Genomic DNA, 21959 nt, shown 5'->3' with positions numbered 1-21959 from the left:
ATCCATTGCAGCTTACTTACAGAACTAGGGATTATGTGACTCATGTTGCAATATCCACCACGTTCAAAGATCAAATGCTGGTTTTATATAGTTTTGCCTTGCACTCCTCTTGCAAGAGAATAGGATAGAGCAGATTTTGGCCTAAGAAACACTACAGAGTACACTTTCTATAAAGTCATGGTATTTTCAAATTATGATCATGCATCAGTGGTCTTTTCCCTTATGCCTTGAGCAGTTAACGGTGTTTCTCATTATAGTTTTAGTCCAAAGATCTTCACTGGTGAACACGCACAAGGCACAGTAGCTCTTATGAAAATAATTCTGGGAACTTACAGCTCTTAAATTGGATTAGGGGCAAATACCAGCTGTTCCTGCTGTGTTAATTCAGAGCTCTGCATTGAAATACCTGCTTCTTCCCACTGGAAAGCTGTTGGGTAATGCCATTTTCAAGGAAGGCCAGGAAATGGAGTTACAATGCTCTCAACACATCTTCACTCAGCAACTACAGCAAATTCATTTAGCTAACACTGGTCTAAAGTGTTCAAGTAGCACTAGGCAGATACTATAAAAAACCTTACAGGAATTGCAGACACTGAATATTTTATTTTCTTGCATAAATTGTATTTATTATTTTCAACCTTGTCATCCTCATCATCATCAAAAGCAAGCCACCCCTAATACAAGTCTACCATTAATCTGTGGAAATATCTTGTAGCAAATTAATTAAGATACAGAGCAGAGGGATCTATTACTTTCACTTGCTTAAACAAATGAAGCTGAGACAAGTATTATTTAATCTTGCAAACTAAAACTCTGCTGAATAGCCAAATAAACACAGGTTGCCTAACATAACCTTGTACTGTAATTTAATTTAAATGCAGGAGAAAAACCCAAATGAGGCTGCTACATATGATTTCTTCTGGTAAAGGTAAGGGAATGTCTTAATCACTTCCTTTCCAGGGCAGGCGAACCAACATCATGATTATGTCTCAGAGAAAGCTAGATGAGGGGTGGAACTAGACCAGAATTCTTGTTATGTCCCGTGAAGGTTGATAGAAGACCCCAAATTGCCATAGTTGCTCAAGCACCTCTGTGCCTTGCCCTCTCAGGTGTGCTGGCAACCCCTGCTCAGGCAGGACTCCCACCACAGCCGGCAAGGCAGTGAGGACTGGCCCTGCTGAATTTCCAGTCCTAAAGAAGCTCCACGCTAATTCACTCAGCTTTCAGTGGCAGACGGCAGGTAATGAGCCAGGACAGCTATGGCGTTTTCATGCTTTTAAATGCCCAAGTAGAGATTATAAATAACTGCAGGATTTAATAATTTTTGTTTGAGTTATTTCAGGAATGTATCCATCCTTCAGTTTACTGTTCAATTTTTATGCTCCTTTAAAGATAAATAAAGTATTTTCACTTAGCAGGTGACCCGCATTAAGCTTTTTCAAAGAGGAGCCCTTAAAAAACGACGTCCACCTCTGATTAAGTTGACTATCTGAATTCAAAGTATGTCTTGACTGCTTTCCATTAAAGCAATTGATCCTTTTCATGGGTTAATGCCATTGTAACTTCCTCTACACATTGAACAGATTACCATGGACACGAATTCAGACTCCTTCCATTCACACAAGGTCCCTAGAAATTTACATAAGTCTGCGGAGAAAACAGGCAGCCAAGCTTTCACTGGCATGAATATTGTGATGAAACTTTCAAACAATACATACTTTTGTATCCTAAAATACAGTTTACAGTAAAAACCTGCAAATTAGTTAAACAGTAAGAAAAAATATTTTAGGTAACTCTTAAAACAGTCTTCTGAAATAATCAGTATCCACCTACCTTAGCCTAATTTGCTGCAAAATCAAAATAGTCTGGAAATATCCTATGTACAATAAAAATGCTACTCTGCTATGCCATAATAGTGAGCTTTTTTGTGTCAAAAAATCACTCTGCAATTCACAACAGTGCATCTGTCACACATAAAACAAAGATAGTATCTTCACTTGACCAACAAGGAATCCTCAGCACAATTTGGCTTTGCTGACCTTGTTACAAATGACAGGCATTTTTGCCATAACTGGGCTCTTGTGAACATAAAGAGGGCACTTCTACTGCCCTGACACCCATTCTGATAAATTTTGTTTAAAAAAATTCCCTGAAATCAGTTGTGGTCCATAAGACATCACTGTAATTTTGCACTCAAGGACTTTGAATGAGGAGAGTCCAGGACAGGGCCTCCCAGGTATTGGATTTATTGCAAATATATTCATTCATCATTATTAAGAATTAATTTCTAAAAAGAGCTTGGGAGATTCCAGTGTTCCAAATTCAAATGCTCCTACTGGATACAGCACACCTATATGACATGAATTCTTTTAAAACTTTTTTCTTGAAAAGCAGCAATATACCTCCTGTTACAAAATGACTCTTGAGTAGAAAACCAGATGTTTCTGAGGAATTTGGGTCAGTCCTGTTACACGAACCTTTTGGGAAACAGTATGTTACAGCATGAAGGTCAGCGTCTTAGTTGAACAGTCTCTTACTCCAAAGGCAATGAGAGGGACACAGCCTGTCCCAAATGCTTCAGCTTCTACTTGTGAGCTTACTGCCATCTAATCTTTAGTCTTCCACTCCTCTCAGCTCATTTAGGGTAACCAATATTGTGTCTTCCCTCCACAAAACCCTCCCTCTACTGGCTTCTTTCTCAGCAGCTTCTGCTCCTGCAAAACCCTCCCTGTGATTCTGTTGTGTACGTGCTGAAGGAATTTCCAGGGTTTTACTTATTTATTTAACAGAATCACACTGAGGTTTTAAATTGACCAACATATTCACAGTAAAGCCCTTTCCATCTTACCAAACTAATGGTTTTCAATGAAAGGAATTCTATTTTTACAGTCCGTAAAGATAATTGCAAATTGAACAGATTTCTCTTTCACATCTAAGGACGGAAATTTTACAGGGTTCACAGTTAATTGCTAGTTTCTCTGACAAGCTGTGAATTACTTTAAGTCAGACTACCATATAACAAAATAATTACTAAGCTTCTTCTTGTCTGTCTTACACACCCAAGCCTCTCCAAGAAAACTAGCTCTACTAAAGGACCAGGAAGTTTTGCTACTGATTCTGCTGAGACCATTAAGCTCAAGTGGGATCTAATAGTACAAAAACCCCTCATAACATTATCTAAAATGTTCTCAATTCAAATAGCTTGGAACACAATTTACACAAATGAACCGAAGAAAGTTTTCTTTTACCTATTCTCCTCTAAAGCTAAGTTCCCCATATGCTTTAAACTATCTGCTCATCCCAATACAGGGTTTAACCATTATTTCTAAACAATAAAACACATTTCATAGTAAATTAAAATAATTAGTAGGAGGCATTGGATATTCTGAGTAAATTATTCAACCATTCACTGTGTGTGTGAGAGAGAATTCTAGTAAGTAAAATCCTTACACTGACATCAATAATCATGCATGCATTCATGTAGTGACCTGTGTCTGGGACTTCAAATCTAATCTTGAGTCTGTACCTTAAATTCTGCTCTTAAACTTAATCTGGGAAGAATCAGAGAATCCTGACATTCATCTGAAAAAGACACGAATCCTGAGTTTCTAAGAGATCTTTGTCCAAGGGCACGCACAGAATAGAGGAGAGTTGGGAGAAGAAACTGGAAAAATCTTTCTTTCTTCAGTCCATAAACACCTACCATCAACAAAATTATACATCTTTCATATATCCACATAGCTTTCTGCAATTTAGCATTTAGTACTTCATAGAATATTCTCTGGTACTTCTTATCATTAACTTGCTACTTCAGTTTTACCGTCAGCTTCAAGGAAATTTCATGAAAATCAGTCTCCCCATAAAAAGGAAATAGTTTTGCTATGTGAAAGCAGTATACAAAATATAAACTTTCATTTATGGGAAATGCAAATTTTCCAAGCTACAAGTGATTAGCTTTGAAGTTATATATAATGTATGATGAAGAGTACCGTATCTTCCCAAACCATCGGTTTCTGCAAAAGTGTACCAAAGCAAAATAAGAAAAGAAAGTAAGAAATCAAACTTTTTTCATTCTAAGAGAATGACATATGGAAGTAAGCAGGAAGTGCTCTCTTTGGAGTAAGGCACACCTGCTGTTGGTGTGCTGGCTACGATCTGTGCGAATGGTGCCTTATGAAAATTCTCATGAGGCATGTATTATAGGTAACTGAATTCAACAAGAAATAGATAACTGTACCAAAGTCTACATTAGAGAAGTTCTAATCTTCATCCCAAAGGGTAAAGACTTTTGGCCCCTGAAGTGTTAGAACATATGGATCAGCATTAACTCTCCCTTCTCTTGTATTAAAAGGCACAATAGTGGAAAGGACTATCAATAGCTGCAAGCAGAAAATCAATTTTATTTTCTAGAGTGAATGCAACCCAGTCAAGCACATGTTTCTTCATGACTAGAGCCTTGGGTGGAATCTTAAAATAGCACTCATTATAGAAATTGCATCAGAAAGAGCTTAGAGTTGTTTACTCTAATTAAAATAATTGTGAAATTTAGAGGAAACCTATTTCCAAAGACTATCTCCCTGAAAAAGAACTTATGCTTACATGACACACCAGTTTGTCCACTCCTCTTTGCACACTAAAACTCTTCTTGGACATGGTTCCTACAAATCCAAGGTTTTTAACTCTTCTTCAGATGTTCCCTGACAAAACTGGTTATTGCCAAAAGTCTATGCATTTTGGTGAAAACTATCAAAGTCCCTGTTTGATCTCTAACGCATAACTATATTCTGCCCATAGAGGCAGCACTGTGCCACACACAGGAGCAGTGGATTTTACTGTCAAATCTTGGTTTTGCATATTGTGCAAGGAGGTAGTGTTAAGTCTGGATGCATTCATTACAAATGAAATGTACCATTCCAGCCAAATTACCTTTCAGCCTAAGGATATACATTTTTTTCTTGAAAACAGTAAAGCTCCTAGGGTTTTTTTTTTTGTTACAATGGTCATTACAGCCTGAATATCATTGCCAGCACTCACTTATTAACAGCTATTACTATGATTTATTTGTAATATTGTCAGACTATCCTCAGAACTCTAGCTGCATAGGGACTGAATGTTGTATAAACAGAATTTAAATGATAATCTCAGATATGGATGCTTGCCACAGGCAGCAAGTGACAAAGAATCTGGTTTGCAGCACTCCCTCCTCCCCTGTGAGACAAGAACTCTCCTTGCCTCTAGAAGAACAGGATTTTCTGAAGGGAAATCTGGCTCACATCCATACATGGGGCTGAGGAAGAGAAGAAAGGGAAGGGGAGTGCATAAGGTCCCCTATAAGAAGAAAAGAGGAAGGGTTGTGGGTAACCCACAGAGAGAGACCAAGGCAGTGAGGAAATGCAGGCAAGCGGACAGGGGGGTGATGTCTCTTCTGTCCCAAGCCCATTGCTGCTCTTCTTATTGCATCACTTAACTTCTCCTTGCCAGTGTCAACAAGTGTCTTTCTATAATTCCTTTATTATGTATCAGTCAGAAGTATTATATACCTGCATATCTTTTGAGATCACTGTGGTGATGATGCTATGAAAGTTATATAAACAATTCCTTTTAAATGCAAATATATAAAGACTCCTCATCTCTTGCTCTGAACAGTTTTCTTCTCTGTTGTGATGAATGACCATGACATAAACTGTGAAAAAAACTGTGCAAAAAAGTTGTGCAAAAAGCTCCATCCAGCTGCATTTTTTTCTTTTTTATAAGAAATTGGTAGCATTACTCTCTTCATTTTTCACCCTGTGTGGAGGAGAGTCATTAAAAATACCTGAGATTGAAAGCTTGGGGTTCAGTCACTTCATTTCATTTCTCTCCGGGTTTGGTGATGCAATGCCTGTGAAAGTCACAGCAGGAATAATTTAACTTGCTTCCCCAGTCTTCTAGTAGTTACAAATGGTGAGTAGTTACAGTCTGCAACAGCACCACACTTAAAAAAATGAGATGAACAGAACCTGCACAAGATTTATCTGGCACCAGGGACCAACTAGACTACGTGTCTTGCTAGAGATTGAGAAATTGAGATGGCAGCTAATGGAAAATAGCTGCCAACAGCCACCAGCCCTCTACCCATGCTCACATTCCAACCTCCACAAAGAAGGACATAAAAAGAATGACACAGGATGATATGGTTATTGTTATATCATAATCACCAAACATGACATACAGACCCAAACTGTACTGACTGCTACACATGGGGAAAACCTAACTTTTTAGGTTGTCCTACCACACTTCCGGCTATACAGAGCATATGAACATTAAATTACAGAAATTAGATAAAATAACATCAAAGGTATACCCATGCAGTATAACTGTTCCTTTTGTGAGTTGTCAAAAGCTTTTTTTTATACAACAAACACCTATCAGATTTTACCACATTTCTCCGTGCTTTCAGGCTGGGACCATGAGTTAGCAGGCATTGTCACAGTTCATAATTTATGGTACCGCTGGGTCACACAGGGTAAGAATTTCCATTTAGGATTATGATGAGAAAAGTTCCACCATACGATAAATGTTCAGGGTCAGCTGTTTTGACCCAAGCTGTCAGGTGTAAATATACATGCAGTCTCACCTAAGTGAAGCCATATATCATTAGGAAGGCTATGCTCATGCTGAAAGGGCTATCTCGCCATCAGAAGCAGCATACCTAACCTCCTCACATGCCAGTGCTGTCAACAATGTCCTATCTGTGCACTCTACTATTTACACAGTGCTTGTGTTCCTGAACTGACTTCAGGATATTGTCTCAGCTCCGCAGTTAATGACACACTTAAGTTGGCACTGTCTGCAAGGTTCAGTTCCCAGATTTCATGATTTTTGGTTTCCTCCAGATTCACCAGAATACACTGGGTCTCCAGGTGAATGCTTCTCCTGTCCTGTAAGCCTTACCTGGGGCTGACATGGCAAGCAAGGGGCTGCACCAGGGGCTCCAGGTAACTGCAAATCAACCTGCCTGCATGCACATTTTAGGTACATGGAGACTCCAAAGACAACGTGCGCAACTTTCCCAGAGCGGAGCCCTGCCCTATAGCGCAAGATGTGGAGCTAACCTTTTGTCATGGTTTAAGCCCAGCCAGCAACCCAGAACCATGTCGCCACTCGCTCACTCCCCCACCCCTTCCTGCCCCTGCTCCTGGAGGGATAGGGAGGAGAATCGAAAGAATGTAAGTCCCACAGGTTGAGATAAGAGCAGTCCAGTAACTAAGGTAGAACACAACCCACTACTGCTGCCACCAATAATAATAATGAGAAGGGAAATAACAAGAGAAGAGAATACAACCGCTCACCACCCGCCGACTGATACCCAGCCCAACCCAAGCAATGATCTAGCCCTTCCGGGTAACTGCCCCCAGTGTACATCCTGGGCATGATGTGCTGTGGTATGGAATACCTCTTTGGTTAGTCTGGGTCAGGTGTCCTGCCTCTGCTTCCTCCCGGCTTCCCTTCCTCCCTGGCAGAGCATGAGACTCATAAAGTCCTTGGTCAGAGTAAACATTACTGAGCACCAAGTAAAAACATCGGTTTTATCAGCACTGTTCCCAGGCTGAAAGTCAAAACCACAGCGCTGCACCAGCTGCTAAGAAGGAGAAAAATGACTGCTACTGCTGAACCCAGGACACCTTTTATCACTTGAAAGAACTTTAGAAACATGAACATGCTCTTGTTCACACAAAACACCTTTCAGTAAAGTATTACTACCTCTACCGTACAGATAAGGAACTGGACAGACCTGTTTAATACCTCTTCGAATACCTCTCACTTGCAGGAATAGCTAGAAAAGATGTGGCAGATTGCTGCTTCACCAACTGAACTGCTTTTTTTTATACTAATGTATGATTTTTTTCTAGGAGCTCCTCCCATCTTCTCTGTCCTATCAGCCAGTCTTTTTGTATTTTATTTCTAAATTCCCTTGTGTGTCATATTCCTGCTCTGTGTTCACACAGTACCTTATGCAATGAAACCCCTGCACTTATAGGTTACCAATGTATAAATATTAAATGATAGAAATGTCCTGATTATACAACACATGCACAAGTCAGTTTAACATCAGATTCCCTTTTTATTTAAATATCCAACATGTGTGAAAGCCCATTTAGAGGATTAACTTGTCTATCAAATTAAGTACAATGTGTAATTTAAATGGCTATATTCCCCATAACCAGTTATATATATTTTTAAATGTTTGCGTGAATTATTAAGTCTATTGATATTGCATCAATAGGCATAATACTCCTCCAGTGAAAAGTTTAAGGACAAGTTCTCCTTATTTTACTATTATGTAACTTTATTTTGTTATTATGACATAAAACCATTACAATAATATTTGTTCCTTCAAGAAGCAACTTAAAGAGTATTTCTGCACTACACCAGCATAAAAATACCCACACATCCTTAAAAGTTATTTTCTTAAAATGCCCTTATTTTCTTTCTTCTACCCATGAATAACTGGAAGTTATTTGAGGCAGTATAGAAAGTTTATAAGGAAAGACTATACTGCTTTATACCAAAGAACATCTTAAATTTTAATCACTTCATGAAAAATTGAACAAGTTAGGGAAACACTAACAGTTTGGTGGATGTCACTGATGAATGAACAAACAGCACTAGTCAAGCAAAGACCACAGCTTCACGTATTTTGCTCTCAGAAAACACCACAGCAAAAGCAAGCTTCTAGGCAGTAGTTTCTTTACAAGATATTCCTACCCTTGAACAGGAAACAATGGGCTTTCAGACACATTTTTTAAATCTTAGCATTTTTTAAACAAATGTCAATAATGTATCTGTGCTGGAGCATGAGACAGATCAGAATATTTTCACTAGGGTCATTTCTAGCACAGTATTAGAATGTAGTTTTATAATTGCATAGAAATTAAAAAAAAAACTGAAGAGGGCATGAAAGTAAAATTCTTCAATGAAGTCTTATCTTCAGACCATAAGCACATGGAACTGAAGACTTCCCAGGACTTTCACAGTCATTTATGCAACACAGAAATATTGAAAGGGCTTCAAATCAAATTTTGGAAGGAAGAACAGCAAATCTTCCTCTGGCCCTCTGCCACGCCAGTGTATTTAGCAGTTTGTCACTGTTCTTTCACTGGATCTCTCCACAATAAGTCATTTGAGTTATTTCCTGCTCCGCAGTGATCAAAGCTTTTCCATCTAAACCAGAACATTTTAATTGCCAATTTCAAAGGTTTTTAGGAAGTTGCTTCTTAGATTTTAAATCATTAGCAACAGCCTTAGTGTTCATCTACTGAGTTGCATCTTCTAAGTATTATTCAAGCGTTAATTAATTATAAGTTTGACTAAGCCTTTAAGGTTTTGGCTGTATTGGGAGTGGTGTAACATGCTTCGCATCAGCTGAAAGCCTTGGGAGATACTGGGCTTTAGGGAGGCTTAGTGACTCACTGGGGAAATGAATCTGTTGTCTCTATGCCATCTAAAGCAGCTGATTTGCTACAGGAAAGAGCACATGCTGTATTTTCTTCCAGGACACTGCAGCTGTTGCTCACTCAGCTGCCATACCTGCCTGCGGCAGAAAACCTCCTGCTATTCCAACAGGGGTGGTGCAAACGTGCACGTTTCCTACAAAGACTGACAATACAGCTACACGGTTTTCTCTTCTTGGAGAGATACAATACATTATGGGCCTAACTGCTTCAGTTTCTGCAGCATAAAAAAAATAGGAACCAGTCCAAGACTGAAAGATGCACAGACTTCATTGATCCGGGGTAAGTAGGTGGCTATTCAGAGATGCCCAGAAGACCTAGATAAGCATCAGACTGACCTATCTAGGAGATACATTAGCATTCTTCAGCAGGCTTCAAAACTACAGGAGGCAACAGAAATCCTGGTGTTTTTTACATCAGATAGCAGCTAGATAAAAGACAGCAATAATCAAACTGACAGGGACTGGAACCTCATGTCTCATTCCTTTCACTGAGAGAAATAATCCAGCATGGTCTGACTGCTGACCCGTGGCTTTAATCCAGCCTACAGACTGCATTTTCTGGCCTGTCTCTGATCTCCCATTGCAAACAGAGTGACCCTTCCAGCAACACAGGCTGCCTCTGTAGCCAAATGCCTTCATCCACATTTGCATCCATCACAGCAGGAAGATGCACTATTGCAGCCACAGAAAGACAGTGATGTGTGGGGAAGTGGCAGGGAGAGATGGGGAGATGCTACAGCATAAACAGGAGACCAGGGATTTGCTGCCTACACACAGCAGCAGCTGCTGCTCCTGGGCAGGTGGTGGCGGGGGCACAGTGAAGAGGGTAAAAATCTAGCCTGGCACCTTGAAATGCTGTGCTGGAGCACCCTATCTAGCCCATTAGACTCAACAGAGTTAGGTTTTCTCTTCCAAACTTTTCTATTGTTTCCATCGTCAGCCTGCGTATCAATTGCCACTGTTGTCCATCTTCAACTGCTGTGCTCTGTCATCCTGTGGACAATGCTGCTCTTCATATCTGTGGTTCAAATACTCTTACATGGGAAAGATTTAGGATTGCCATCTCCTATTCTCTGGAAAACGTTGTACTATAAGATGATTACGAAAAGTCTCTGGCATCATAATATGGCTGTTTTAGAAGCAGTAGGATCAACAGTTCTGAATTCCAAGATATTTTTTGTCAGGTCTAGCCATGTGTGCAAAATATTTCACCATAGTTATTCCCAATACGAGTCCCTAAAAGGCACTTCCCAGTTTGTTACTTGTTTATGCTTTCTTTCTTATCCATGCTGATCTTAATGTACTGAACATGCTGGCTGCTATGACTCCCAGTCTAGGCGCCTATAACTCTCATGCTCTGTACATGACAAGGAGGATACCTGACCTGGCTTTCTGACTTACACTACAAGGTGACTAAACCTGTTCTTTGATTTAACCATGAAGCTACCCTGAGTGGGTCAAATTTCCTGTTGCTTTCAAATGAAAAGCAGATTTCAGGGGAATAAGGTTTCATACATTTAGAAAAACTCTTGTATATCCAAGGAATTCTTTAACTAATGAACAAAACCCCCTCAATAACTGCAATTATTCCATTAAAACCTGGATTACAGTTTTATTCAAGTGTACTGTTTACAATTGTGATAGAATGTGTAGATCATATTAGAAAAAGCTGATTAATTCACACTACTTATTCACCAAAACCAAGAGTATTATTTTCTGTTTGCTCCATATACATTTTTTTCTGTTTCACTAAACTACATGTAACCTGAAACTATCCATTATGCACCACCGTATTAGCTTCACCTGATTAAGTGATCCTGTCTTCTCCCATTCAGCAGGGCAATAAGGATATTTTTAATCTACTCTAAATTAAGCTTGCAATTGGTTTTAATATAATGAATCTTTTCCTACTGTAAAAAAATGATTGCAAAAGCTAATCAGATCATTTAGGTGTGAGCATATTCCTAATGAACAGTATATCTATTCCTGTTGTCATCTTTCCCTGTCTGAATCATAGAATCATTGAATCACAGAATGGTTAGAGTTGGAAAGGACCTTAGGATCATCTAGTTCCATATGAGTACAGCAACTTCTGAAACAGAATTTGTGTCACAGTCTTATTACCTCACAAAAAAAAAAGGTTGGAATTTCCCACAAAGATAGTGAATACTACTGCTGCACGGAAACGTATTTTCTCTGCTGATTCACACATTACAAATCCCACAGTGGGTAGCACCAACCAGAAAAGAGTGAAAATTGCTCAGATTAAAGGATAGCATCCCATAATCTTTTTGTATGGATGGTTTTGCACTAATGGATCAAAAGAATAATTTCTAGTCTAAGTATCCCCAAATGAATTCTTTTGAAAGTAACTAACTTGATCTCTGATCAAATACATATTATATTGATTTACATGTTCAGGTGGGTTTTTTTATATGTACCCATACAGCTAACGCAGTAAGCAAAATATGAATCTCTTTTTCTTCATCCCAAATAAAGAAGGGAGAAAGTCAGTGATAATAAAAAATGCAGGCAAAACCCACTGTACTCTCCATTTTCAGCTTAAATTTGCATATTGCCAGTTTATATCCATTTGGGTTTGTGTCAGCACTATTCTAAAACTTAAATAGCTCTTCTGGATCTCTTTCTCCTTGATGCTCATCCAGGATTTATTCAGGCACAGTTCCACCAATGTGAGCCAGAAGTAACTCTGTTGTGATCTGTGTATCTACAGTAATATACAGGCTTTTTTAACACTAATGTTAGATTTTTTGTAAAACAACACAAAACAAAACCCAATGGGAACCTGCAACACTGCAAGATACATGAAATGCAAAGCTACTATCCAAACATCAAAGATTACAAAGAAAGATGTAGGCACAGACCACACAGGACTCACTCCGAACTCTGTACAGGTGACAGGTGGATGGTCTGTGCGTGAGTGCACCAAATAACATGAAACGTCCCACACACCTAACAGTAGTGCTCCAGGGCACTGGCAGAAGGCTCCTTTGCCTCACAGGAAGTCCCAGCCTGCCAAAATTGTTAATTATTATACTTACTTACACCTATCAGAATAAGAATTACGAAAGAAAACAATAGAAGCAACTGTCATGAACTTGGAACAAAATAATTTTTCCAAATCACTAGAAATGGATGAAAAGACAGTTGGTCAGTTTGGGAATGGAACTAGAAGACAAACTGCCTGGGGTAACACTAGGTCATTTTTATAAAGCCAGCTGTTATACTGATCATTAGCTATTTAGTCTAAGCAAGCAGATGTTTTTCTTTTTGGGAACTTCTGCTGAAATCATGGAGTTCAGCATGTAAAGCAACTGAAGAACCAAGTCTTTTTTAAAACACTGATTTTAAAGGCTTAATTTTTCCTCAAAATACTTGCTTTATCTTTCAAAAAGCTTTCAGTTTCTTCAGTATAAGCTACCCCTTCAGAACATGATTTTTTTTTAGTTTTCCAAAGCTCTGACAGCTTTGAAAAATAGCATTATATTTGGAAAAGTGTATTTTGAAGAACTATGACACAAACCAGCCTAAATCTCAATGAAGTCAATAAATCCTTCCATTTACTTGAGGAAATTTGCCTGGATAGCATATATAAAAAAAAATAAATACCAAAAACGTGTCTCCATTGAAGAACATGTCATGATTTCCACCGGAATTTTAAATGAGTCAGGAATCCTTAGCCAAATTCTCTTAGGGCATTTACAGAAACATACCTCTTCACTCACTAAGGTATATTTGATTTAATTTATTTTTTATGCAACTTCCTTTATTTATAACATTTCAAAAAACAATTTTGTAACACAGTTTCAATACAGCAAAAGTACTCTAGATGCTTCTTATGTCACTCTTTCTGGTATTATTATTTAATCAGCTCTTCACTGCTTTTATTGTTATCCAATCTCAGCAAACAGATAAATAAGGCAGTGAAGATGGGTACTTCTTCAAATGCTACCTGCTTTGTACTTAGCAGAAGTCTTTTGGCAATGAGGATGACAATTCAGACTCAAGGTACTAACAGATATACTGCTCCTCAAAATACCTAATGAAATCTCTCACTTGTCATGTGAGCAGTCCTAATACCTTCATGCAGAAATATAAATTGCTGAATGATACCCACACAGTAGGACCTTTAAGATTTCAACATCACACAGAAAATTTTCTAGGTAACTACAGTCTCAAAGTTTAGTGAAACATAAAGGGTTGTAGGAAATAGCTACCTTGTGTCCAACTGGATACTATAAAAGTCTAGAGAAGGAAACACTGTTTATTTAGCGAGTAGTCAAGCCATGTCTAGCCCATTCTTTAGCCGCTGAATCTGAAGGTGCAGTGTAAGCGATATGTTTGAGAGCACTGACTTAGAAGCCCAGATACAAGGTGGCATTCAGTTGAATCACTCACCTATTAGGCATTAGTAGTAGGCTCCAGAGCCTTGAAGATTAGGCTCCTTCACTGTGTTTTGGTGAACTAGGCAGCTGAGTGCCGTAACAAGCAACTGGCTTATCCAAATGGTATTCAGCTGCCCAGGACAGCTGGTGCAAAATGCTGAGCTGGAAGAAATGCATCTGAGCTCTGCCCACCTTTGGGAGGTTGATCCTTCAGCTTAGAATTCCCTCCAGAGAGCAGCTAAAGTTTTGACAGGAGAGTAAAACCTGCTCTTTTAAGAGTACAACCAGAGAAAAGGCAGTGGTAGTGAAGGAAGTGGATAATGAAATACCGAGTAGAAGCAAGCATAAGAACTCGTATTTCCTCTCCTGCTGTAATATCTTATCAATTCAGAGTCCTTCCTTTAAAACCCTGAAAGCAGATTCTTAAGGAACAGTAGGAAAACAGCAGTTATGTGATATACTTGAAAATTCCCTTGCAAACTCTATCAGACTCTGCTTCCAGCTCTAAAAATTCCTGAAATGGATGTGGTTTCCATTTGCTTAGCAACCCTCAGTACATTTCTCATTCAAGATCTTGTCCAGTATTCTATCAAAACATTTTGCTCTCACAGCAGTTTACAGCAGAATTTTGTCTGTCCTTATTGCAGGAAGAACTACCTTTTTATCTTATTTCTTTTCAAATCTGTCTCTTATTGCCTTCATTTGCTGTCCTCTTGCTCTTATACTGGAAGAGTCAGTGAAGAATGTATTCCCATCACTCATGAGTTCATAATGCACACTTTTAAATTATCTTTGTTCTTGACAAGGAGTCCTAGCTTGTTTAGTCCTTCCTCCAAACAGATAACCTGTGATACTCCCTGTTGCCATTTTCTTACCTTTTTTTTTCCTTTTTCAAATCTGCTGTGCCCTTTATGAGATGAGGGGAACGTAAGCATACACGATATTTAAGAAGTAGGCTAGCTATGATTTTATGCAGTGGCATAATTGATGTTATTTGTTTGTCTCACTATTCCTTCCATGCAATTCCTATCTTTTGACCTTTAAAAAAAACCCATATGCTTCATCTTATCACCTTATGTAAGAATTATACAGTCCTTTCATTTGACAAAACCTTATGTTTGGAGACAGGCAAAGTAGGTTCAAATCCTCAGATTTGAACAGGTCATCCTTCTGGACTGTTTTGGTTAACACTGCAACCACATGAGAAGGTGGCATAGCCATCACCTTGTCCTTTGTCTTAAACAGAAGTAACAGCAGCAGCCAGATCAAAACTCCTGATCCTGTCAGCTTCTATTCAGGGAAGCCTTACTGACTTTGGGATCAGCAAAGTCATCTGAAAGAACATTTGGATCTGGATCCAAATTAAAATTAGGAGGGAAAGAAGCACTGAGTTGCACATAATAGGGTCAGGTAAGGCACACAGAAGTGGAACTGTACATGCCTGAAAACTTCTCTGAAAGCCCTGAAAGGTACTAGCTGAGTCAGGGACCCTTTTAATTAGAAGTTTTGGTTCACACACCTAAGTTCCACCAGCATCCTACTTTCAGTGATTAGTTTTCCTTATCAGAGGCAGGACAGTATTTTTGTCATCCACGAGACTTGTACTGTGGATGTACCACAGTAATGAGTTCTCAAATTAGCTAACTCAAACAATAGCTCCTGGAGTCTTCAATTAGTAATGGAAGATACTGATTTGTAGGGTGAAACATAGATATTCTGGTGGATCAAAGAAAACCTAAGTCAAGTATGGGCAAGAAGTAGAAGGCAATGGGAGCTTTTGAGAGGCATGCCTCATCTAGAATAATCCATGACACTTTTACACAGCGCTGGTTTTTCTTAAAGAGTCTATTATTTCACTTCAACGAGACACTGCCATGGTATCAGCCAGCAATGCAAAATAAGTAAAATAAGCTCTCACCTTGTTTCCAAAATCTCCAGTTATTTCCACCTGATCCTCAAGGCTGAATTACAACATCACTGGTGGTCAAGAAGAAACTGAACATGAGCCGGCTTCAGTGTGCGCTCGCAGCCCAGAAAGCCAACCGTATCCTGGGCTGCATCAAAAGGAGCGTGACCAGCAGGTCGAAGGAGGTGATCCTGCCCCTCTGCTCTGCTCTCGGGAGACCTCACCTGGAGTATTGTGTGCAGTTCTGGTGTCCTCAACATAAAAAGGACATGGAACTGTTGGAACAAGGCCAGAGGAGGGCCACGAGGATGATCAGGGGACTGGAGCACCTCCCGTATGAAGATGGCTGAGAAAGTTGGGGCTGTTCAGGCTGGAGAAGAGGAGGCTGCTTGGAGACCTCATAACAGCCTTCCAGTATCTGAAGGGGGCCTTAAGGGTGCTGGGGAGGGACTCTTCATTAGGGACTGTAGTGACAGGACAAGGAGTAACAGGTTCAAACTTGAACAGGGGAAGTTTAGATTGGATATAAGGAAGAAGTTCTTTACTGTGAGGATGGTGAGGCACTGGAATGGGTTGCCCAAGGAAGTTGTGAATGCTCCATCCCTGACAGTGTTCGAGGCCAGGTTGGGCAGAGCCTTGGGGTGATATGGTTTAGTGTGAGGTGTCCCTGCCCATGGGGGGGGAACTAGATGATCTTAAGATCCTTTCCAGCTCTAAATATTCTATGATTCTATGATTTGTATTCCACAAGCAACCTGCACCATACCTTCTTACAAAAGTATTTTGCTGCCAGTGGCTCCTCAACAACCTGCTGGAGCCAAGTTTCATTTACAGTCCAAGCCTCTTTGAAAAATTTGCTATCTTTCCTTTACTGGATTTTGTGTTTTCTTAATACTGTAAGTCCTTTTCTTCCTGCTGATTTATCTTTCTAATGCAGAAGCCTTGACATGTATTCAAAAAGGTAACTTTTGTCTTTATGGGAAAAGCAGCTTACTGAATAGTCAAAGGATGTCTCATACAGGAAAGCCACATAAATGGTGCATGAAGCTGTGAGAATCAAGCTGTTAAATGGGAGCAGGGGGCTCCGGAACTGCCGCAGACTTCCAGGCCCTACAGGGAATACTGAGGAGCATAGCACATTTGAAGAGGAATTGAAATTGTCAGCGAAAGAACAGAATCTGTTCACCCTTAAATTCCTAATTAGAGAACTCATAGTGGGAAGTGAACACTTAAATGATGAGCACAGAAAATGAAGGAAAACACCTTCCTTAAAAAATTAACATCCTGATTTGCAATCCAGATTATAATAATTTTAAATTACAACTTTATTTATATATATAGATATCTGTTCTTTCCCTCCAGGAATTCAGATAGAAGATAATTTAGAGATGCAGTAATGCCAAATCCAACTTAGAAAACTCTCCTTATGCACTGTATTGTTTCAACACTGGAAACTACAGCTTTAACTATTTTAGATATATCCTACAGAGCAGTGTGCTGAATAAATATTACACTACACTGACATTAACTTTTTAAATGTCATTCATTTCTGCACAACTTTTCATACCTGCCAATATTTAAACCTAAAATAAATCCATACTGTATATTTACATTTTGGTATCTATCAATCTCTATGGCACAAAAATACATAACATATAGATGGCTACAGTATAGATGGTTAAAATAGATGGTTTAATGGTCCTAAAATCCTTACTTTTGTTTTAGCTCTTACATTTTAGTTACAACAGGACTAAATTTCTCCATAGAAACTATGTATCATTATCCAAAGGCATGTCATCTTACTTAAGTGTAAAATATGCTAAACCTTTAAAAATAATATACAGTAATATTACTGTGATGTAATTGAGTTTGAGGTATCTGGGCTACAAAAATCTCAGAATAAAGAGGTTAGTGCAAAATAGAAGGACCTGAGCCCATAGTACTTTAGCAGTCTAAGGGCTTACTGGATCTAAACATGCAGACACAAGAATGAACAGAAAGTGCGAATGGATTTAGAAGGCTGAGCTATCCTTCAGGTTTTCTTTATTATTAGCTGAGGCTGTCCAATAAAAAGCACAGCAAAGCTGCTTTTCTTCTTGGTAGTGAGCTATATGCTGCATGCTAGCTTGGAAATACAGTCCTGATATCAGTTATAAAAAAACAAATTAGAATATGTAGAATAAATGTTACTACTTTTCTGTGAGTAAAGTCATGGTACTCGGGATGCCAGAAACAAGCTAAAAAATACAGAAATCTCTTAAAAAAAATAAAATTAAGTGAGATACAACTAATGAAACAATTAATAGTTTAATTGGTTTCATTTTGAAAGGCAAAATCCTGGCTGAGGTCAGATAGTGACAGTAGTAAGGTGTAGATGAGCTAATTTTGGAGATAATTCCTACATTATTTGGGGAAATTACCCACATATTTTGCTAGTAAGAGCAGGGAATATTTTTTAAGTCTTGACTAAATATTTACAAGTCTTTGGTTCAAATTTAGCCACAATTATAATATAATTTATTAAAGCATGGTCCTTTTTCTATTAACATTTTCTTGCCTACACAGATTCCTAAATAGTCTACTTATGAAAAGACTCCAGATATTTTTTCCATAAGCACAGTAAGACAAAACCTGCAAAAATGGCAAACCCCATTGACTTTCAGGAGGTTATACGGAACACATCAGTAAGCCTGGGCACAATTTCAAAGAATATCTTCGGCCTGATATCTATGCAGAGTGAAGGTTACAGATTTATATATTTTCTCCTTTAATTTTAGTGACAAAAAGAACTTCATAAAACATCTCCATTCTAACTACAGAGTAGTTTCCACAAATACTCATACAGGAATCCTCATGTGCCCTTACTTGCAACTGAATAGCATTTCACTCCACAAGTAGTTCCACTGAACTTCACTGAATGGCACTCACTGAGAAAAGTCAGATAATACCCTGCTCCATAAATAATTACACCAGTACTTGGCTTCAGTAACAATGTGGAGGAAGGTGCTATTCATATCTCAGCAGGGATATTAGAATCAAGCCCCTGAGCATTTCTTCAACAACACAGCTAACTAACTGTCACTGTCTTGTCATTCCCAGAACTTACTTAGGTTGATTTGACCTCATCTTTTCTGAACACATATGAGACCGAGATTTTCCTGCTCAGCCTCTCAGAGGCAAGAGCAAACCTCCCGACCAGATGCATTAGAAAGGACCTCCTATAGAGCTCTATATGTGACCAGTGGAGAACTCCACAGCATTTTTTGAAACTACAAGCAAATGAGTCTGGGATCTACATGTTGCCTAGCCTCAAATCAGTGAACATAGCCTCCAGAATGCAAAGGCAGACTGCCGTGCTCTTCAGCCACGTCCCATTCACGGAGCCCTGGGTCTGGTTTCTTCCATACCAGAAATGCCCAGTGATAAGGGGGAGCCTGTCTGAGCCAGTCCTCCTCTCTTACCAAGTCCTAGGAACCAAACACTGCAATGATATCACTTATGTTACTTTTTAATTGGGGGAGGGGAGTAAATATCAAAATTCTAATAAAATATTTACTCCTATGAACTAACACTACCAGATGAGAGCAGATTTACTTAAGGAAAGATTCTCAAAGAGGAACATATTCAAATGAAATCTGATTAAATAAGTCTAACAACCTGTACAGGCTATTCATACTCGTGAACAATAATGTTCATCCATCACACCTAGAAAGGGTGTCCCCTTCAGGTCAGGTATGAAAACAACACTGTATCATGCTAAAAAAGAATAGCGGCACTTATACCTCATGTCTCAGTAAAAAACCTTGTTTTCCCATCCTGTCAGATCTTCTAAATTCATTAATATAACATACACACACACACCATGTATTTGAATATTACATTATGCAAAATCACCTTATTTCCAGAAAGGTACTAGGTTAAATTATTAAAACCCCACAGGTTTTATTACAGAAGTTCTGTCACTGTCTTGCATTGCTTGCAATGCATTAGGATCATCTGAACATGGCAGTTAGCCTCCTAAATTGAATTGTGTTGTATTACATTTTGATCATATCACAGTTTACTTGTTCTGTGCTCACATGTTTTCACATACCTCTACACACATACAAACAGCTGCTAATTTGTTTCTTTAAACAGTCTTGGGAATACATCTGATTTTAGGTAACAGGTTGCCAACATCAGAAAGATGCTATGGAAACTTATCAAAAGTTTCATGACAGGCCACTCTTTGCCAAACTAATATAAGAAAATTATTCTAGTATAAGTACCCTGGTTTTAGAAAGAGGTTAGTTAAAAAGTGACATTAAAATCCTGTAAATGCCCTTACAAAGATCATACCTCTTAATTACAGGTCAGTTACATTCAGTACATTTGTAGCTGTATCATTGCACTAAACTTTCAGAAAGGCGGTACATATATTTTTCGCAGGACAAAATTTGAGGAAGCAGTTTCCTGTAACTGGCAGGACTTGGTAGGAAATGGTTTTGCTTCGGAGTAACCTAACACCGATTTTTTTTTATAAGAGCTCCATGGTTTCAGAAGCAGCACCACCTATTGGGTAAGAAATGTAGGTTAGTGCCTACTTTGTCACTAGAGACCTATTGTAAAACCGGGTTTGCACATAACGATCTGAAGCCAAGTTCCTCATACTTAAATACAAGCAAACAACTACCGTTTTCTATAGATCTATCTGATCGGAGCGTACAAATTCAAAGCGATAATTCAATAAGATGCAAACCCCAACACTTAAGCTCCTAATATGTATTTGACAAAGTATTTAAGACAGCATCAATGGCTCACACAGGTTATAACACTAACACAGAACAACTAAGCACTTCACGATTTTCAGGATGCACCCAGGCTGCACAGATCTGAATGAGCTGGAAATTAATTTGGTTATGTAAGTAGTCCTACTAAAATCTATATATGAACCACACTGTAGGCAGGGTCCCACGTGAACGAAAGACGAGCATGTCGCTTTTCGAGGCAGCAGCTACACCTGGGTTTAGAGAAATCATTGACGTTGCCGGTTCTCGGAGCGCGAGCCTTGTTTTGGGCTGAAATCCCGCGCCCATCCCCAGTTCCCTCCGAAAACAGTCCATGCGAGAGGCTGAAATAGCAATTCACATCTCTCGTCCACCGAGCAGCTCGGTGCCAGTGCTGCCTGGCAGGGTTTGCTCCCTTCCTCTCTCCCTCCCGGCACCGGTGCACTGCCTCTCCCGCGGGTGTGGGCTACCCGGCGGGGACAGACCCTTACGGAGCGCTCGGAGGTCACCTTCTTTCTCCGCGGAGCAGCCCGCCTGTGCCGGGGAGGCGTGGGCGCACCGGCGGAGCCCGGCAGCGGGAGGCTGAGGTGACAAGCGGTAGGAGGAACGTTCCCACTCGTAGTGCTGGCAGCGGGTTTTCGCGGTGTGGAACCCCCGGTGCTCTCGCCTACAGCTCTAAGAGGAAGGGAGCAGAGGGACAAAACCCCACCGGAGCGCGGGGAGAAAAGTTCGTGTGGAAGCCCGAGATGAATTCATGCAGGGATCACTCACCCACTCTGAGGATACAGACGAGCTGGATGCAGGCAACCAAGCGCCCTAGAATGAGCATGTCCAAATCGTCCTCTGCCTCCTCCGTCCGTCCGTCTGCCTGCCCGACCGCCTCTCAGCCTGCCGCCTGCTCCGCGGGCAGCTGCACCTCCCCACAGTGGGGAGCCGGCTCCGCGCCGCGGCCGCGCCCGGCGGCCGCCCCCACGCCGCGGGCGGGCGGGATCAGCGGCGGTGGGTGCTGACGGGGCCGCGGCTCAGCGCATGGCGGGGACCGCGCCGCGTACTCCGCTGAGCGGCCGCGCTGCCGAGGGCGGGAGTGGCTGCGGGAAGGAGCGCGCGGGCGGGTGTGCGGGTCTCTGCTTGATGTGTTGTGTGCGTGTGTGCTTGTGTGTGCTCGCGGGGGGGTGGGCGGAGATCGCACGTGTGCGCGTGTCTGCGCGCCTGTGAATGTGCGTGAGGCAGGGTGCACCCACGAGAGGGAGGGAAGGGGCAGACCCCCCCCTTCCCCCGGGTGGGCAGGAAGCTGGCCGGGTGGGGAAGGAGGGGGGGACATCGCCGCAGCCAAAGTGCAGCCCCGAGGCTGAGAACTTCATCGTAGCGCCAGGGTGGGGGAGAGC

General features: G+C 40.4%; 1 protein-coding gene across 7 annotated transcripts in view; it reads right to left on the bottom strand.

The window, feature by feature from the left end:
- Positions 1-21604, bottom strand: part of PTPRZ1 (protein tyrosine phosphatase receptor type Z1) — a 135489-nt gene extending 113885 nt beyond the window's left edge. For 3 of the 7 annotated variants that reach the window (XM_062609667.1, XM_062609670.1, XM_062609669.1), the window contains exon 1: positions 21346-21604. In XM_062609667.1, coding sequence (XP_062465651.1) covers positions 21346-21403 — 58 coding nt within the window. In that variant the 5' untranslated portion in view covers positions 21404-21604. The remainder of the gene's footprint in view (positions 1-21345) is intronic. The other 4 variants (XM_062609668.1, XM_062609671.1, XM_062609672.1 and 1 more) reach the window with 2 other exon arrangements.
- Positions 21605-21959: the final 355 nt, after the last annotated feature.

Source organism: Pezoporus occidentalis, unplaced genomic scaffold, assembly GCF_034315485.1.
Source record: "Pezoporus occidentalis ecotype Australia unplaced genomic scaffold, CSIRO_AGI_Poc_V1 ctg14, whole genome shotgun sequence".
Taxonomy (NCBI): domain Eukaryota; kingdom Metazoa; phylum Chordata; class Aves; order Psittaciformes; family Psittacidae; genus Pezoporus; species Pezoporus occidentalis.
The sequence above is the reverse complement of the archived record's forward strand: the minus strand, read 5'-3'. Positions and strand labels throughout refer to the sequence as shown.